We start from the raw sequence: 18,713 nt of genomic DNA, 5'->3' as shown, positions 1-18,713 counted from the left end.
AGTTGGTCACAACCTAAGATGAAATACACGCTCCGCCCCCAGAACTGCGACGCGCCCGCCACCATTCATGTGCGCAAGTATTTTTTTTCGCTGAAAATAGTACGCATAATTAAAATTTAGTCGTCCCTACTTAAAATATTATCTTTCCCCGACTAGTGCTGTCGGAATTTTAGGTGAAATTTGTCAGAAAGATTTTTTTTTACCGAAAGCGAGCCGCACGCACATGTGTCTTTATGGAAAAATCACCTACCTGCAATACGTAAAAGGTGCTTGACGTCACGAAAATGAGCAAATACAATTGGTTGGAACATCTATGCAAATATCCTCTGGGTGAGACATTTAACCTTAGGTTGTTCACATTCGACTTTCATGTTTCGGGCGTCGATCTTGTTAAGCTGGCCGTCCTATATACAGTAAAACCTCGGTGATACGATCACGGCTCGTACGATTTTCTGGGTGATACGAATTTTTCTGTGGTCCCGGCCAAGGCCCATTAGCCTGCAATGTATTTGAGTACGGTTGTTGCGAACCGATTTGCACCCCGCAACGTTTGATACGAACGTACGCAGCGCACAGGTACGAACAGGTGCGGCCCGCGCTGTCGCGGAAGACGCGGCAGTCACGCGCGGGCGCGGGCATGCGCGACCATCAACGTTGCGTCGTTGCCTCCGAGATAGTGCGCGCGAATATTGTAGGCCTTTAGGCGCCTTCGCGTTTAGGTTACAGATGACGTTGTCGTCGCGCTTTCTTTTTTTTTCGATGCGTTGACGCGTGCTCCTGTGCTGGAGGCAGCAGCGTCTTTGTACTGTGTTAACACGTGCCTGCCACGTCGATGCAAGCCATGTCCCCGCAATCAGACGTTCTATGAAACAAGACTGGAACTTGGGCTGCGCGTCCGCCATGAAGTCCCATTAAAGGTGGACGAAGACCCCAAGAGACGAAGCGGACGGTCTTGAAGGAGCTTGGCCTCCATCTATCGTGTGCAAAGCGCTTCTTAAGTCACTTTCGCCGCAGTACTGTGGTGTCATGCAAAAAAGCGTAGTAAGATCAGGAAGGGGCTACTAGCGGTCTCGGGGCACAACACATCTGTTTCATTAATTACACACGCGCGCGTGCACCTTATATAGGAGTACAAGTATGATCGTTGTCGTTTAAAAACTTTACTGGCAACCATTCAGAGCTGTTCATGACGTCGCTGCGGCCCTGAAAAACACTGAATCAAAAGGTATGCCAACTTTCTTTTGTCGCATACTAATTTTATATGTTTTCTGGTGATACGAATTTCGGATGATACGAATATTTTTGGTAGCCCAGCGAGATTCGTATCACCGAGGTTTCACTGTATGTGTTCCTTTATTGGTCATACGTGTTCATTGCAGCCTTTTCTCTTTGCGAGATAAGTATTCATAATTGCAGACACTAATGCCAATATACCACCCTGCATCCAGATAAACTGTTGCCATGGCGGCTACGTATGCCAGCATGCTCAAGTTCTGCCTACTAACAGCCATTGTTATTGCTGGATCGAGGTCGGGTAAGTGCTCTCCACGTTCCGTTTCCGCCGCCGTGATCATTATTATTTGTCTCGCACCTTCACTCGTCTGCAGAAGAATCCGACAAAGAAGACGCAAGTGCCCACAAGTACAACATTCGCCTGGCCAACGGGACCAGCTTCGAAATTACCACGCATGGCTTTCAAGAGTTCTCAAAGGTACCGTAGCTGCTCTCGAAGCTTGGCGCTCTGCAGGTGACGCCAAGCGTATACGTGTCTCGCAGGTTTAGTTCATGTAGCTCAGAAAACGATGCACCCAACAGACAGTCATTTAGCCTTAGATAGAATTCCAGAAAAAAAGCGTATTTTTTTGTAGATTGCGCAATCTCGTAATAGTCGACTGCCACACCGATTTTGTTGTTTCTTAACAATTTTCCTTTTTTCTCTCGTGTGGTCATTTTGTGTCAATCAATTTAACCATAACCCGTTGTCATGATTATTCAATTCCTTGCAGGCGCATGCGTAGTTGAAGCCTGTATTGAGTCGTGTCGGCAGTAAATTTTCCATTTTATAGTCAGCGCCTGTGATGTCTGTAACTCTTCCTTCGTCTTCGTTTTCAGCGCGCAGTTATTATTGGCAGTAAACCAACGGACGCATGCATTTCGCCTACGGTTCATAACAGAGGCTTGTTGAATGATAACAAAATCATCTTCTGTGTCGTCACAGTTTTATTTTTTTCCTGCAGAGGCTGTTTCCACTCATATTTCGTTTTACGCGAAATGATCATTCCAGAGAAGTAGGCCGCAGTTCGTAATTTTTTTGGTGGGGTCCTGATAGAAGAGTCGCTTAAAGTATTCACAAAAGGACCAGATCAGTTAAAAGTAATGTCAGCTGAAGATGTTAGCTACTGCTATACGTGATATATGAAGTTTTGAAAGGGACTCCATTCTCTTTGTCTCTCGTTCGTCATACCGTTGACCATTTTGCGGCTTTGACCAAGTGCGGCCATTTCTTTACATGGAACTGGGCCATTTGCAATATAAGTTTCGGTCCATACATGCAAAAAACAACGTTAAACCTGGTATTATAACGGCTAAACTCTTGGCGTCTGTCCAGCGATGCGCTTGTTCGAAGTCTTATCCGTATCTCTGCCGCCGCTGCTAGGACGCGACTCATTGGCATCTTCAAAGAGTCATCCTCAGTGCCTCACGTAGCCGACGACACACCTGCAGCACTAAAACTCTTCAGTGATATGTCCGAAGGGACTGCACAACGTGCCACGCGAAACCTAGCTGTTCACACGTTTTTCCTCAATCCAGGGAAGGGGAGCGGCCCTTAGTTGACTATGTGACGCGCTTGCTCAGTTCAGTTTATTGCTTTAAAGCAGGGTTGCCGTTGGACAGATTTGAAAAACAGCCAAAACTCAAGCTGAAAGTACCCAAAGTGGCCACCCCATTTAATTTTAGCGCCACATTTATAGCCAAATAGAACAAAAGCGATATTATGAATAGAGTTTTTATTATCGAACAATAAACAATATAATTTTGCATAAGTGGGAACGTAGAATAAAGAGCACAATATATTTTTCCTCTTGCTTGGCCACAGGCAAGTTGCAAATAAATTGATAAATTATTTTAAGTTCAGGTCGCCTGCAGTCTGTTTGTCTACAATAGGGAGAGTTCTTGCCAAAGTAATCTTGGGCCAACGACTCAGTAGGAACATTAAAAAAGCTGAAGCTGTTTTTCCTTGAAGCCGTAGAACGAAGTACAAGGCCGGCTTCAAGTAGTGAAATCTGGTTGAAGATGAACAGCCATTTTGTTGCGGATATCTCTTTTTTGTCAAGTTCACACGCGAACAAGCGCTATGAATCAGCATTAAAAACTGGTGCGCAGCGTCAGCAGTGTGCTATAGCCACGCGCTTGCATGCGCGCAACTTCGTCACTGCAGCTTTAGTCCTGCCGCGTGTTGGGTACCTCGATGAGCAGCAGCCCGCTCGTGAGGGCAGGACATGCGCGCGCATCGGTTAACACGACAGAAAAGCTTGGAGACGATGGCTACGCTTTAGGGTTACTTTCTAGTTTATCTTCAAATAATAAAAAAATGGCTCCAGTTTAGCAGTTAGAAGTAGCCAGAAAGTAGCCATAGAGCCAACATGAAATTTTCATCGCCACACAGGGTTGCGAAGCAGCCAATTTGGCACAAATTAGCCACCAGCGGCCACCCGGCCTTAAAGGCCCACATTGTAAATGGAAAGAATGTGGACCTTTTAGGTTGGGGTTGCCGTTACTCTGTGAAATGCTTGCGTCACTGCAATACGAAGATCGTGAACATTCACTAACACGTTCTGTTTGCTTTTTTTTTCTCTCCTCTATACGCAGTGCCTACAGCGTGGAGCAACAAAGGTGAATAGCTGCTTCTATTGACGTGCTTTCAATTGAAGTTTCCCAGGCGCAATGGTAACAATGTATATGTCAACCTCTTTCTGCAGGGCAACAACTCCGTAGAAATTGTCAAGTTCAACAAGGTAAGCTTCGTTGATTTGCTTCTGCTGACAACAGGCTTGAAACTACATGCAATTTTACGTTTTAATGCCTTGCTCGCCCTCTTTAAAAGTGCGGTTCTGGAAGCTAGAGTGGGCAGCAAAAGTCTGAAGTGAAGCCTGCTTTAAATTTCGAAGTCTCTCGAAGGTACATGGCTGGCCCTCAACCCTTCGCTCCTGTATGCAGACACCATGTGGTCTGTACCTACATAATTTTTACAACAGAGCTCTTAAGCTCGAGGTTTGCCGCGTGTCGTAGATGGAAAATTATCATCATCATGAAGAGGCACGTGCTCAATCACTGCCCAAGCACTCTGTACTGATGGTGAACAAGAGAAGCTGAAACGTGCAGCGCCTAATCGGTATTTGCGCGCCCCGCCACGGTGGTTTAGTGGTTATGGCACTCGACTGCTGACCCGAAGGTCGCGGGATCGAATCCCGGCCACGGTGGCTGCATGTTCGATGGAGGCGAAAATGTTTGAGGCCCGTGTACTTAGATTTAGGTGTACATTAAAGAACCCCAGGTGGTCTACATTTCCGAAGCCCTCCCCGACGGCGTCTCTCATGATCATATTGCGGTTTTGGGACGTTAAACCCGAGATATTATTATAATCGGTGTTTGCCTACCGTGGGTTCCCTTGTTAATTTTAAGCGGACCATTGTGGTGAGTAGTGGGATATGCCGAATTTCTGTGGCACATACGAGCTATAGGAGTTTGACAGCAGAGCTGTTATGGACGATGTTTACCGTGCGTCGTACATCGAAAATTACCATCATCAGGAACCGGCACGCGCTCGCTCTCTCCGTCCTCATCTTCACCGCCTTCCTCTTCTTCTTCGTTCCCCGGGCACGTGCATGAATTTGTCCGGCGTGGGATGCAGTAACTCTGATGGGTGAGAGAACGAGTACAGAGAGAGAGAGAGAAAGAGAAAGATAGAAAGAGAGAGAAATTCTTGGCGAGGCCAGATTCGACCCCGCATCTCTACCATCCGATGACGAGCGTCGTAACCACACAGCCATCCAGGCACGCTAGCAGAGCACAGCATAACCTTGTGTAGTACAGTATAGCAAGGAGGTGGGAAAGGGATGTGAGGGTGTGGAGGAGGGAAAGGAGGAGGGGAGAACGAGCATATACATAGAGAGAAACAGAAAGAGAAATAGGTGTAAAGAAAGGGAAGAAAAAGTGAACAAGAAGGCGAGAGAACGACTGCAGAGAGAGAGAGAGAGAGAGAGAAACGCATAAAAAGAAAGAGAGAAAGAAAGGGAAGACAGGCTGAAAAACATAGAAAGACAGAGAAACAAATAGACGTAGAGAGAAAGAAAAAGACACACACTAAAAAAAGACAAAAAAGAGAGCATGCATAGCCATTCAAAGTATAGAATAGCAAGGGGTGGGAAAGACACAGGTCAGAGGGCAAAAGCCTAGCCAAACCAGGACCATCCAGGTGCCCACCAGCTCTTGTGTGACCATCCCTGCGCGACTCAGTGCAAGCTGCGCTATTTTTTTTAGTGTTTTCGACGTTAACGGCTGTCATTGTAAACGTGCCCGTTATGCCAAGCGATAAGAGGGTACGACGTTGGGCTGGGTGGTGTTGCATAGTTTGAAGTGAACGACAGCGCGTAAAACAAGGACGAAGAGAAGACGAACGACACTAGCGCTGATATAGGGGATGTTATTTTGTATAGTAATTATGACGTAAATGTGAAGAAAGTGGATGAAAAGATAACTTGCCGCCGGCAGGGACCGAGTGACGCGAGCAGGCAGAAAAAGGATGTTCCACACTCGCTGTCATGGCTACTAGCGGCGCTTACTAACACTCCGAGGTTTAAATGCACATATATACGCCATAATGTGGACGGGAGGACGACCGCCGCCGTAGCTCAGCGGTAGAGTATCAGACGCGTTATTTGAAGGTCGCAGGTTCGGTCCGTGCCGGTGGCAAGTTATCTCTTCGTCCACTCTACTTTCTTCACATTTACATCATAATTATTACAAAATAACATCCTCTATATACTTTCGTTGGGTTTCTTGTCTGTTGGTTCTAATTAATGTTGTGTCTAGCAAAGAAAAACGAGCCCTTAAAATTCCCCTTCTTTTGTTTATTCACCAGCGCTGATGTCGTTCGTGCTGTCATCGCCCTTGTTTTACGCGCTGTCGTTCACTTCAAACTATGCCAAGCGAGCTGAAAAAAAAAACAAAAAACGCGCTGCAATGATCTAAACAACATGCGCAATGAAATGGATTATTCAGGAGACTATACTTCAATACTAGCGCACGCGTACTGATTACGCCCACATTAATATGCCTTTTTACCTTGGAATCAGTTTGTAAGCTCTTCTATAGAAAGATACAATTTGGTGCTGTACCTGATGCGCTGAGATGTCAGATGTTCACTGGTTGGTTCACTGTGCAGAAATTTGAACATTGAAATAGGCACCGTATACATATAATTTACAAACTTAGTCATAAAAAGAAACCACCATATAGTATAACACCACTTATTTTCCTTTTATGGTGCCGCCTGTGGGCGAAAGTGGCGCTTTCCAATTAACATCTACGTGCCTGTATTCCACGAAAGGGTCTCTTCGAACGCTATTAAAGCCGAAGGCCTTAAATGGCGCGGCTTCTGCGAGTATAATAAAAACTAAAGAATAACATGCGACCTACTAAATTCACCCTCCATTTCTGCGCAAACTATACCAAGTTAGCTTCCCAACTCTGACCCATAGCCTAATCATCGTTCATGGCATCGCCTGTTATTGTTTCGATCGCAGTGCGCTAGGGACCTGTACGACCGCGTCCAGTCAAATATCACAGATCACCTGCGCATCAGAGACGTCGGTGAGCTGGGACCTGCGTTGCGAAACCTGTCTTCGCTTCACCGGCTGAACGGCAACATCGTCAAGAACCTGGAAGCTTTGCAAAACAGCTTCCAGAGGCTGCGCCTGCCACCTTCCGGTGGCGCGTCAGGCATCGAACCCTTGCAGCGAACACTGCAGTCGGCCAGCGAAGCCTTCCGCAACATGTCCAAGTCGGTGACGTCGGGCGCCGCTCTGCAGACAGTGGTGCATAACTTCAACCGAACGTTGCAAACATTCAACAGCATCGCCACGGCAGGCGTGAATGCCATGACGCCCACGGCCAATCAGCTCGTGCATCGCTTCCAGGTTCGTGGCACGAATGTTGTAATGCTGATCGGAGAGGTCATACGGATTTACTGGCCGAAAGAAACACTTGCAGATACGATGCATCATAAACATCATAACATGATCACAAAGTGCGTACATATCTGGGAATTGTTTCTGTATAACGTTTTGTTATGCGCTCACTATATGCGCCCGACGTCAGCAGTAATTTCTAGTTTGCAGGAATATGGGTATATATGGCAGATGTAACAAGCCTTGCAATGAAGCAAAATTTTAGCGAACGTCTTATAAAGAACTGTCTGCCATATGCAGCGTAGGGCCTGCTAACTAGGACCAATTTAATTTAAAAAAAAGTGCAACGAGGTACGAAGATGCGATAAATGGCATTGTATAGGCTCGTGCATACTGGCAAGCTTGTTTACTTATCACCGCTTAGATAAGTAGCCAATACAAATTACACAAACATTTAATTATTACCATAATTGCGGCAATTCCTACATGAAATTCTGTGTTGAATTCTCAAAAACTAGCGCCCGAAAGATGCCGCGGCCCGCTACATGATTCCTGATTACTTTTTCTGCGTTTCGAGCTTGTAGGTGCAAAAGGCGATGAGACATGGAGACGAGTGCTTCGAGAGTTAGCTTCTCAACTTCGCAACAGCGAACGCTGCTGTCTCGCGTGCGCAACAGCAGCGCTCGCTCGCTTCGCGTCTTTGCCTTTTATGTGACAAATTGGAAACGCATAAACAAGCGTGTTATAAGTATTAACGAGGATGGATATACAAGAACTTACCTGAGAGTTACGCACTCGCATGATCCTTAGCATATAGCTATATAGCTATAGCTGCGGACGCAAAGCAGCGTGATGTAGTCGCTGCAGCTCGGATACATACCGGCAAACTAGAAAGATTGGTGCTATTTAGCTTCAACAATTAGGTAGCACTTATTGCATTTTGCTTATTTCGAGCGAACAATGACGCTTTATTGCTTGCCGTTGTGCATCTATATATACTTGTGATGTATGGTTTCATACTTTCATTCCTCTTCCAAGCAAATTACCACTGTGGTATCATCTCACATTAATTAGATTCCTTTATCGCTTTCTCTTGCCGCACAAGTAATGTCAATATATTCAACGCTTCGATGAAAGTATTAGTCGTCACGCAATCAGCTGCTTTCGTTAGCATAATTTGTGCATACGTATGCCTCACTATGGAAAAATTGGGGCTGAATTCAGCAGACTTCTTTTTCATAAATGCTCTTTTTTTTTTCTCGCGTTAGATTGCCGGCTTCGCTGTCCAGCATTGTGATCGGCTTAAATATTGTCTTGCGAACATTATTGGCTTAACCCGTTTTTGTGAATACGGGCCTGGTGCATAGTATAGGGTGCGAAGAAAGTGAATGCAAAATAAGAGGCGCACTACACTGGAAAGGAAGGCGATAGCTAAGGTTGCTAAGTCCTGGAACATTGGCTCTGTCGGTCTCCTCAAGCCTTCATCTTTCTTTGAGCTCCTGTCTCGCGTAGATTCCTGTTTTAGGGTTGATATAATCGACTTAATGGCTTCCCCTGGTCACACGCAGGAAGACTTGAAGAACATCCAAAACGTCACCCGGTCGTTGCCCAGGACTGACGTGGCGCGGCTCACGGAGGAGACGAGGGGCAACCTGACCTTGATGGTGCGCAACCTGACCGGGGCTCTGCCTGTGCTCATGCGAAGGATGGCCACACAGGGAGCCGAGAGCACGCGGCCACTGAGGGAATTTGTGACCGCGCTATCACACAATCTCAGGAATGCCTCGTTGGCTCTCTCAAACAGTGGAAACGCGAGTGGAAACTCCACTGGCAGCACCCTCCCAACGGCCAGTCACGACCTCCTGCAGGCGTACGACGGCTTCCAGTTGGCCGTCAACAACGGAATGCTCGCGATGTCCGACTTGGTGCGCGGATCGCTGAAGCTCGTCAACCCGGCCAACTGGCACGTTGGCCGCGTCGGGCTTGGCGCCGGAGATGGACAAACGCCACAAGCTGGCATCAACAAGTTCATCGGGCATCTCTTCAGGAGGAGAGGCTAGGCGTGTGTAGCATAGTTTCAGGTGTTTACATTTTTTTTTCTCACGTGACGTAGGTGGGGACCACGAATTGCGAAGTCGAAGCCAGCTGCCATGCCCGGAATCATCAAGTTCATTCGCCAGCTTCGTCAGACAGAAGCTGACTTTGTGTTCGTACAGTTAATCTCTAGCCATTTCATCGGGAAGACACGTGTCGGTATACAGGGAGACGTAAACGCAACGATGTAGGCACCTAAACGCTGCCGTTGGGAAGAACTTGGGTGCGTGCGTTCCTTCTGAAGCTTTTGTGACAGGATGTACAGTGCTAACATTATCGACGGAGTATGTTCATGACCAGGATTTGGGGACATATGCACGTACCGCCGTCTCTCGTCGGTGACTGCGGTGGCCTGCCGTAACTTAATGGGAAATAAGCGAAAAAAATCATATCTGACGAAAAAAACTAGTTATCAAAAACGACTCCCGGTTCTATACAGTAGAGACGTATTTGAACATTCTGTTAAAATTACAGTGTCGCACTACAAACCGCGTAACTTCCCAGAGTGTTTAAAATTTTACAATGGGGCCCCATGTATTTCTAATGGGCGGTGTCCAATTGTCCTGGGAAGCCACACGCTTTGTAGTGCAATACTGCAATGTTGCCAAAACGTTCCAGTAGGTCTCTACTGTGTAAAACCGCGAGTCGTTTTTGGTAGCTTGCTTTTTTCAAGAGATATGATTTTTTTTGCCCATTTCCCATTCAGTTATGGCAAGACGCCGTTGCTACCACCGAGAGATGGCGCCAAGCACAAATGTCCCCAAATCCTGGGAATGCTTGTCGCTTGAGAGCGCACTTTTCGTTGCTTTTTTTATTTTATTATGTAAGTGAGGATTCTAATGAAAATAATTGGGGACCAGAAATAAGGCGCCGAGGCATTTGAAAGATGCCTTTGTCAACGAACGTTTGTACGATATGTGAATACTCTCCAAACGAGTGTCCTCAAGGTAGGTGCGGGCTCGACAACTGATAAAAGGCCATAATATCAGACAATTATTTGAGGGAAGTGCACTCGTTACCATAATAACATAAGCGTATGGGCGGCGCTGCCAGTCACGATACATTTGTTTAGTTTTATGCAATAACTCCCCAACACTAGAACGTCTTGCCTTATGGACATTTCTAAGACTAATTTTGGCCTCCAAGGCCCAGAAAAACCAACATGTGCTTTTGTTACATGCAGCGCACTGGTGTACAACGCTTCATTTTGAATATATATATATGTAAATAAACACTGAAGCACATAAACTATGCTCATATATGTAGGCGTATCTTCACGCAGACGGGATTTGTTTATGAGGTAAGTTTAGTCCAGTTCTGTATACATTTTGTCCCAGGGCGGATGAAGTTGCGTCCGCACGCCTTCTGTTGCACGCCTGTTCTTTTAGCAGTCTGCATATGCCAATAAGCGTGTTGAAGTGCGTCCCACAAGGCGCATTATCCTAAGATTTTTCTGTTCTCGCGACGTTACGAAACATAGTAACACTATATAAATAATAATAATAATAATAATAATAATAATAATAATAATAATAATAATAGTTGGGGTTTAACATCCCAAAACCATGATATTATTATGAGGGACGCCGTAGTCGAGCGCTCCGGAAATTTCGACCACCTGGGGCTCTTTAATGTGCACCTAAATCGATGACGAGCTTCAAACATTTTCGCCTCCATCGAAAATGCGGCTGCCGCGGCCGGGATTCGATACCGCGACCTTCGAGTTAGCAGTCGAGCACCATAACAACTACACCCAAATGGCGGGTATAACACTAAATAAGGCCATCACTCTAAAAACTTAACAGAGTACCGGTCACTCTCTTTGGGGGAGTATTTTCTTGTCCCATATTTAACTCCCTCTTCTAGAGTAAATCAACTCTTTGTGAGGCAGAGTATAGTAATGCACGCAGACTGGGTTATAATACTCCACCTCAACGGAGAAATAGAACTCTTGCTGAAACAGAGCAGCAGGACCCCTATGAAGGGAGTAGTAGTACACTTCCAGAAAGAATAGCAGAACTCTTTCAAGAATAGCAGCATTACTCTTCTAAGAGTTGTGATACTCTCCCCGCAAGTAGTAGGAGGGCTCCTCCACAGGAGTACTGGTACTCTTCCAAGGAGAGTAGTGCTCTCTCGCAGGAGTACTTACATTCCTACGAGAACGGTATGAGAATTCGTGAACACAGGGTGTCGCGGGAGCCGACGTTTCGACAAGCGGACTTGTCTTCTTCAAGGCTCCAACCTTGAAGGGGACAAGTCCGCTTGTCGAAACGTCGGCTGCATTGCGACACCCCGTGTTCGCGAATTCTCATCACTTCAAGCTTCCACCTTCCCCTGAACTTCTGCCTTTTACGAGAACAGTAGTAGTACTCTTCTTCAAAGTCTGATAACACAGTTTTGCTTGAGCACTAGTATTCTTTCAACGAGAGTAGTCATACACCTCCAGATGAGTATTGTGATCTTTTTTAGGAGAGTAGTGATGCCCTTCCACCAGAGCACTGGTACTCTTCCAAGAGAATGTGCAGTACCATTCTTTGAGAGCACACGTACGACAGGAAAAGACTTCCTTCCCACATGAGTTCCAGCATTGGTTTAAAGTTCTAAGGCTCCCGAACAGTTGTATCACTGCACCTACACAACTTATGAATCCTCCCAAACGCGCCAATCATAACAAGATAATGGCAGTGTCGCAGCCCTGAAGCAAAGAATCACGCTAATTTCCCTGCAAGATCTCCTTAACAGGAAAGTTCCAGCAAACCATCTTTGCTGGGGTTGCGATTTACTTTATGGTAGCACGGTTGCTGACATTAAAGAGTTTCTCCACGAAAGTTAAATTTTTTACTAGGGACAGAATTTCAATCGTGGCTCTGATAAAGAAATATCTTGATACTTGAATATGGCATATCCATCTGCTAAGCTTCCATGAATTGTGTGCAGGTGACGTCATTAAAAGTTGTTTAGCTAGAGCAAAATAAAAATATTTCCAACTTTCTATTGAAGAATATACATGATAAAAAAAGAAATCGAAATATGCTTCTAGCCCAATCAAAGCAACAAGATAGACAGATTACGCTTTAGTGTGCGTCAAAGAAACGAAGTTGGAAACGTTTTGACAGGTGTGATGGATGATCAATGTTAAAGGGACCGTGACTAAAGGCAAATAATATTTCATGTCAGCGTGAAATGTCAAGGCTTGAGAATGTCAAAGACAACAACACTGTACACACCAGCACTTTAGTAATCAAGAAGTTAAGCCGAAACAAATGTCAGTGCGCTATATTCTAAGAGATCAAACGGGCCCTCGCCAAAAATCGTGACATGTCCTTTCCAGCGTCACAACAAACAAATGCCGTGCTCTTTACTAGATACATGTGTGCTTGATCAAGAGTTGTCATCGCCCGCTGTCCCCTTGATGCCGCCTCATCGATACTGATCAGGAGAAGGAGTATAACTGCGCTTTACTCATGCCACAAGAGCATATGGACATTCCTCTTTCTGAGGAAGTTGGAGTGTAAAGCACATTTCGCTCTCTCTTTTCACACAAAGTGAACAGTGCAATTCATTCCATCCGTTGTTTTGCGAGAGTAAAAAAAAAAAAAGAAAACGCCCTGAAGAGTAACTGGGTACATTTACTTCTGCGATACCCTCCCCAGTTTTAGAGTGATGGCGTCCTTGAAAAGTTATCTGCACAACTGTATTCTGTCGAACTATATAACAGCGTTACATCCAGTATTATTACATAAATAATAGGACTGTGAACGTCTGTTTAAAGCTTAACATAGAGGTATTGTGTCAGACGTTACCGTGGCAACCTCAAGAGGTACGCCAGCAGTTTCCTCCATGTGAAGACCAAGTTTTAGATACCTCAGCGTTTATAAATTTTTGCAATATTGTTTAACACTGTCACGTACTACTGTCGGTAGTACGTCAAATATTTGTCTACACGTCCGATTCCTTCAACAAATTGCCCCGTAATTAGCCAAAGAGCAACACTCCTGTTGGAAGGCAGGGTAGTTATCGTAAGAGCTTCTTCTAAACCAGTGCAGTTAAGCAACTGCGTAGCGGCAGTTTTACCGCAAGAACTATACTACCTGGTCTGAAGTATTCATTGTACACGAGTATGACATCTGCATAATAGCGTTTGGCTCCAGTGCGCGCTGCCTTACATCGACGTTGAAGTAAGGCTTAATTTTTTTTTTATTGACGCGATCTTTAGAAAACGCTTTGCTTGCTTTTTGTCTTTCCGCCTCCTCTCACTTCTTCCTCACTTTAGGGTGACAAACTAGATGTCTTTCTTCCTGTAAACTTTAATGTCTATGTCACTTCTATCCTCTTTCTTAACCTCAAATCAAAGAATACGGCGACTAAAACAACACGCATTTCGTTGTGCTATACCACTGCAATGCACTCTATACGTTATTGCCCTATAATAATAAGTCAGTTCGTCTATAAATGTACTTCGCCGGCTGTAGCAGTACAATACTGGGAAGTGAAGGTCACGATCATGCCGCGGGCAAAACAAACAAGATGACCACAAACAGCAGTAGCAACTTGCGGCCGGAACAAAAAAATCACAGCATATCCACGGAGTGAATGATGATGAGTGGGCGAAGCTGCGGAGGTTCATCGGTAAACCGTGAATCTTCCGTGAATTCTGCCCAGTACATCATCACCGACGTGAGATCGGGCGCGTTTATACTAAAGGTTCGATGAGTTATGACGACTTGCAGCTCACTTTAATTTTACATGTACGCTGTGAATTTTCATTGTTTAGAAAACATCTGGCGTCTTTCGTTAAGCAGCTGGCGTCTTTTCGTTTTGCTTTGGAAACATCTGACGTTCTTTCGTTTTGCTTTTAGAAAACAACTGGCGTCTTTCGTTGGTTTATTTCATCAATCAACGGCGTTTTGAACAAAATTTTTATTGTTTAATCACGCACAGGAGAAATCTCACCAGGCACTACCTTGGAGGTAAACAATGGCTGCTAATGGGAATGAGAGACAGAAGAAGTCGGCTTTTAGCTAACACTTACACTTCTACTTCTACTAACGTTTCCTACTGGAACATGCCAATGGCTGCTAATGGGGAATAAGAGACAGAAGAATTCGGCTTTTAGTTAACGCGCACGCTGCGAATTTTTTATTATTCAACAACGCACAGGAAAAATCTCCCACCGGCACCACCTTGGAGGTCAAGATCTGGTACTAGCGTTACGACTGGTTACGCACTACTACGACTACGAGGGACGAACGGGTGCCGCCTTAAGGAGCTTCGCCCCTAAGAGTTAACTTCTGAACAACACTGAATTTAGGGCTTGCATTCATTGCATGAATTCGGCGATAAACCTCGCTCGTATCACTGCATCATTCCAGGCAAGAAATATTGCCGCAAATAACGCGAACATGATAATGCCTATGGCAGGCTTCAGTTACCCGCTAGCGCGCTGAAAACGACTGTTACATTCATTACAATCGAAAATAAGGTAATCCTACAGAAATCACATGTGCTTTCGGTTTTAATTTTTACCGGCACTACAATCGTCATCACGTCCACCAACCAGTGTTGTGGGCATGTTTCACGCCAATGGAATAAGACCGAACGCAGATCGAAAAATTCTGTTTTAAAAATTTCTACTCGCTTTCCAGAGAAACCGCTGCAAGGTTGGACACTTCAGACGGTACGCTTTCTATTGCGGTACAGAACAGAAAAGCGATGAAGAACGGTAGACAGTCCCTTTAACGCTTCTAGTGTGTGGGCATCACCTTGCTCTGGTGCAGCAGCTGTAAAATCTTCCTGGCACTGCAGCGAGGATGACCAAGCATTTGAAGTGTCATTTTCGTTTCTTGTGAGGCTTTCCTACGCCTGTAAGACTTCTCCTTGACCTTGGGCATTGTGATATACATTTGAGAAAATATGCAAAATTATTAATAAATAAATAAAAAAGATTGGTCGTGCTTTTTGATGTACAACGGGATATCTGCTCCCAGCTGTTCAATTCTGCAACTTGTGAAAACCTTGAACTGGACCACTAATAGAAGATGGAAACAAAGACCGTGTTACGTCAGTTGTGTTTACTTTGTCACCGTCTTTTATTGGCCAATAACATATCACCACACGAACAACAAGCTTTCTCAATCACTCCCCAGGGCCACTCTCTTTACCATCAAGCGGCTCCCTAAACACATTAAAATACCCACACCTCAATGGACGCTGCCCTCTCCGATGGCCAGGCCATCATATAGCATGGCTTTGCACGCAGACCATCTACTACACGGCGGCCTATTGGCCGCAAGATCAAGCGGAGACGCCACCTGGCGGCTTCTGACTGAACCGCGCCTAGTGTGGATTGCTCCATGCGTCGTCTGCTAGCCACGTTGTGTTGCATGTGCGCGTACTTCATGTAGGTCCCCAAAAGGCGGTTTGTTCCGCTGCGTTAGTGCAACTTTAGCCGCTTATACGTATGCCTAACGCGACGTAAAGAAGAATTTGGCCTTGATCGGCTGTATATGTACAGCAATAAGGCCAGTGAGTGCACTTGTCAAGAGTGCTCTGTGTGGTCATCGTACCCTCCGTTCACGAGAATTATATCAGTCTAGGTGCCGCTCTGTGGTTCAAGCGCATTGCAAAGTGCGCTTGGCGTTGTCCTAAAGATGAGAAGTCTTAAATCTCATGTGAATATAGCCTTTTAGCGACTCAGTGGCAAAAAAAGGGCTCTCATGCACTTGCGGGTTGTGGTTAGGTGTATAACTTCGGGACTGTCGTTGATAGGTTACGCGACGAACTTTAGTTGTGTATGGTCCTGGTCCCACTACACAGAAATATTTTTGTCAAGTCACGTCTGACACTTCGGTACTTAAATTGTCCCCTAAAACGAACATAAAATGTAATGTACGGAAATCGCAAAACTGAGTTGCCTTGCGCAATTTTAACATGTGGCGAAATTTATACAAGAACACCCATGTACTTAGATTAAGGTACCCGTTAAAGAACCCCAATGGTCAAAATTAATCCAAACGGCGTACTTTATATTTATGTCGTAGTAATTTCACGCGAAGCCACATCTTTTTTGCTTCACATTATCTTGAACGTTTGTGTTGCGTTGTAATAGATTGACGGAAGGCAGCGGACATAATCCGCGTGAAAAAACGTACCTTTGTCCCGTGAAATAACCGGGCCTTTGTTCCATTACTGTCGTGCACGTATTTAATCGAAGAAAGTTTATATTTATGTCGTAGTAATTTCACGCGAAGCCACATCTTTTTTGCTTTACATTATCTTGAACGTTTGTGTTGCGTTGTAATACATTGACGGAAGGCAGCGGACATAATCCGCGTGAAAAAACGTACTTTTGTCCCGTGAAATAACCGGGCCTTTGTTCCATTACTGTCGTGCAAGTAATTAATCGAAGAAAGTTCCGTACTGTATAGTTACCTTTGTGTACTGTTACTAGAATAAAAACAAGCGTGTGCGTGTTAAACGCTTCTGCAGCGCTAAAGCGCTGTCAGCCACGTAGCTTTCTTCAGTAAACCTATCAAGTGATCTACATTGGAGAACTGAATAAGAAATGCAGATGAATATTTGAGCACGCAGTGCACGAAGTGCTATTTGAACTCATCGTGCAGGAATACAGGCTTTCTTTTTGTTGGGGGGTATTCAGATGAACAAGAAGTAAATACTTGATTCAGTCGCGCTACAGCAGTGCGTAGTAGGAGGAACACAAGCTGAACATATACAAATAAAACAAGAAAACGTCATCCATTGCGAAAACGCCGACTGTTACCGAAGGAGAGCAACCCCGTTCGTTGGCAGAATGCGCTTCTCTCACAAGTAATAGTAACATTCGGAGAGCTTCGTGCTTTAATTCGGGAGGTAAGAGCGCACATATTACCAGAAAGCTGTAGTCAACGCATTTTGTTTGCCGGAAATCGGGTCAAATCGCTCACAACGAAGCGCTGTTGTGTGCGTTTGTATGCGCGCCGACGACCGCCTATCCACACTGGCGCCGCGACGGTGCTGCCACCTGTAGCCCGATCTCGCGGCGAATAGGTGCCATATTCAGTGCGGTACCCCTGTGCATGCCTTGCTGCCTTGGTGGTTTAGGCAGTTTAGGGGCCTGGCTTTTCCCGCATCGACGGCTTCCGTAACTAACGAAACGACTGTTGTGAGTGCAGACAGTACGGAACGTTCGACTAGCCATATCGTTCGGTTGGCAAACTGTGCTTCGGCTACGAGGGTAAACAAGCATAACAAAGTAAACGCTTTCGCTTGCATAACTGGACCTAGCCGAGCTAAACCGCAGCCATTATTTTAAACCAGTGGCGTAGCCGGGAGAGGGGGGGGGGGCACGGGCCCGGATTGCCCCCCCCCCCCCGCCGAATTTTTTTTTTTTTTTTGCAATGGCATACACAGCACAAAATGACACTCGACCACATCTGCCTGCCCTGCACCCACTTCAGACCATGGAGGTGCCCCCCCCCCCCCCCCCCGAAAAAAATTTCTGCCTACGCCCCTGTTTTAAACGCTTTAGTTTTATGCTGCTGCTTTGTTTTCTTCTGTTCGGGCTATCAGCCACAATGAGAGCTCAGCCATCCGCACCATCTCACGGCACTTAAGAATGCGATGACCGACAGAGCTCGTAATTCACGTACGTATACGTACATTCCGACATACAGACCCATGGCTAAACCAACGGAAGTTTACGAGCACAAACACGTATTTTCATCAAGGCTTGAGGAATCCAGTGATGCTGCCGAGGACTTCTGATTTGGAGCAATTTTTGGAGCAGCAGAATTTCCGTTTTGGAGCACTTTGGAGCAGCAAAATTTTCATCTTGGAGCACTTTGGAGCAGATAATTTTGCATCTGGGAGCACTCTGGAGCAGCGAATTTTACATCCTGGAGTGCACTACAGAAGCATATTGCAATAACATTCAAGCACCAGAATACTACTATGGGGCTCTTATGAAGGCTAGAAATATTTCGATTCATTGCAAATCTCATGGAAGAAATCATCTCAGGAGGACTCCATACTTCACTCGCTGATGAAAATATAAGGGCTCATGCAGTTGAGTGTTCTGAATTAACCTCTTCGGCGATTATTTTAGACACTAGCAAATAAACAGAATACTAGATCAATAAAATTGCACTTTATGAAATAACACTCTAAATACATCTATGTGGTTATCAGCAGACATTGTAGACAAACGCCGTGATGTACAGCAGTGCCTCAATGCCAAAGAGCCACACTGTCCCTAATGCATTCCCCTAAGACAACTCCGAGGCGAAAGCCAGGTTCTTTTTCTTCTCGATCGACGGGTTCATCCTCCCCCTCCTTCTCTGCAAGCTATCTGCACCTCACCTGGTTTTGCGCTAGCTCCATGATCGGCGCCCCGATTACGGAAGCAGTGTAAAGCGACGATGTCGTGATGGC

The 18,713-nt window shown here is 45.5% G+C and overlaps 1 protein-coding gene across 1 annotated transcript; it reads left to right on the top strand.

The window, feature by feature from the left end:
- The first annotated feature begins 5,582 nt into the window (after positions 1-5,582).
- LOC119387835 (uncharacterized) lies at positions 5,583-9,250 on the top strand. Its single transcript, XM_037655406.2, has 3 exons — positions 5,583-5,600; positions 6,807-7,199; positions 8,759-9,250. The coding sequence occupies exons 1-3, from the start codon at positions 5,583-5,585 to the stop codon at positions 9,248-9,250; spliced, it is 903 nt and encodes a 300-aa protein (XP_037511334.1).
- The last annotated feature ends 9,463 nt before the right edge of the window (positions 9,251-18,713 follow it).

This window comes from Rhipicephalus sanguineus, chromosome 1, assembly GCF_013339695.2.
Source record: "Rhipicephalus sanguineus isolate Rsan-2018 chromosome 1, BIME_Rsan_1.4, whole genome shotgun sequence".
NCBI lineage: Eukaryota > Metazoa > Arthropoda > Arachnida > Ixodida > Ixodidae > Rhipicephalus > Rhipicephalus sanguineus.
This window is presented reverse-complemented; position numbering and strand designations above follow the sequence as displayed.

Coding starts and splice junctions, on each gene's coding strand:
- LOC119387835 (XM_037655406.2), top strand. Junction 7,200..8,758: donor AGCTCGTGCATCGCTTCCAG/GTTCGTGGCACG, acceptor GGTCACACGCAG/GAAGACTTGAAGAACATCCA.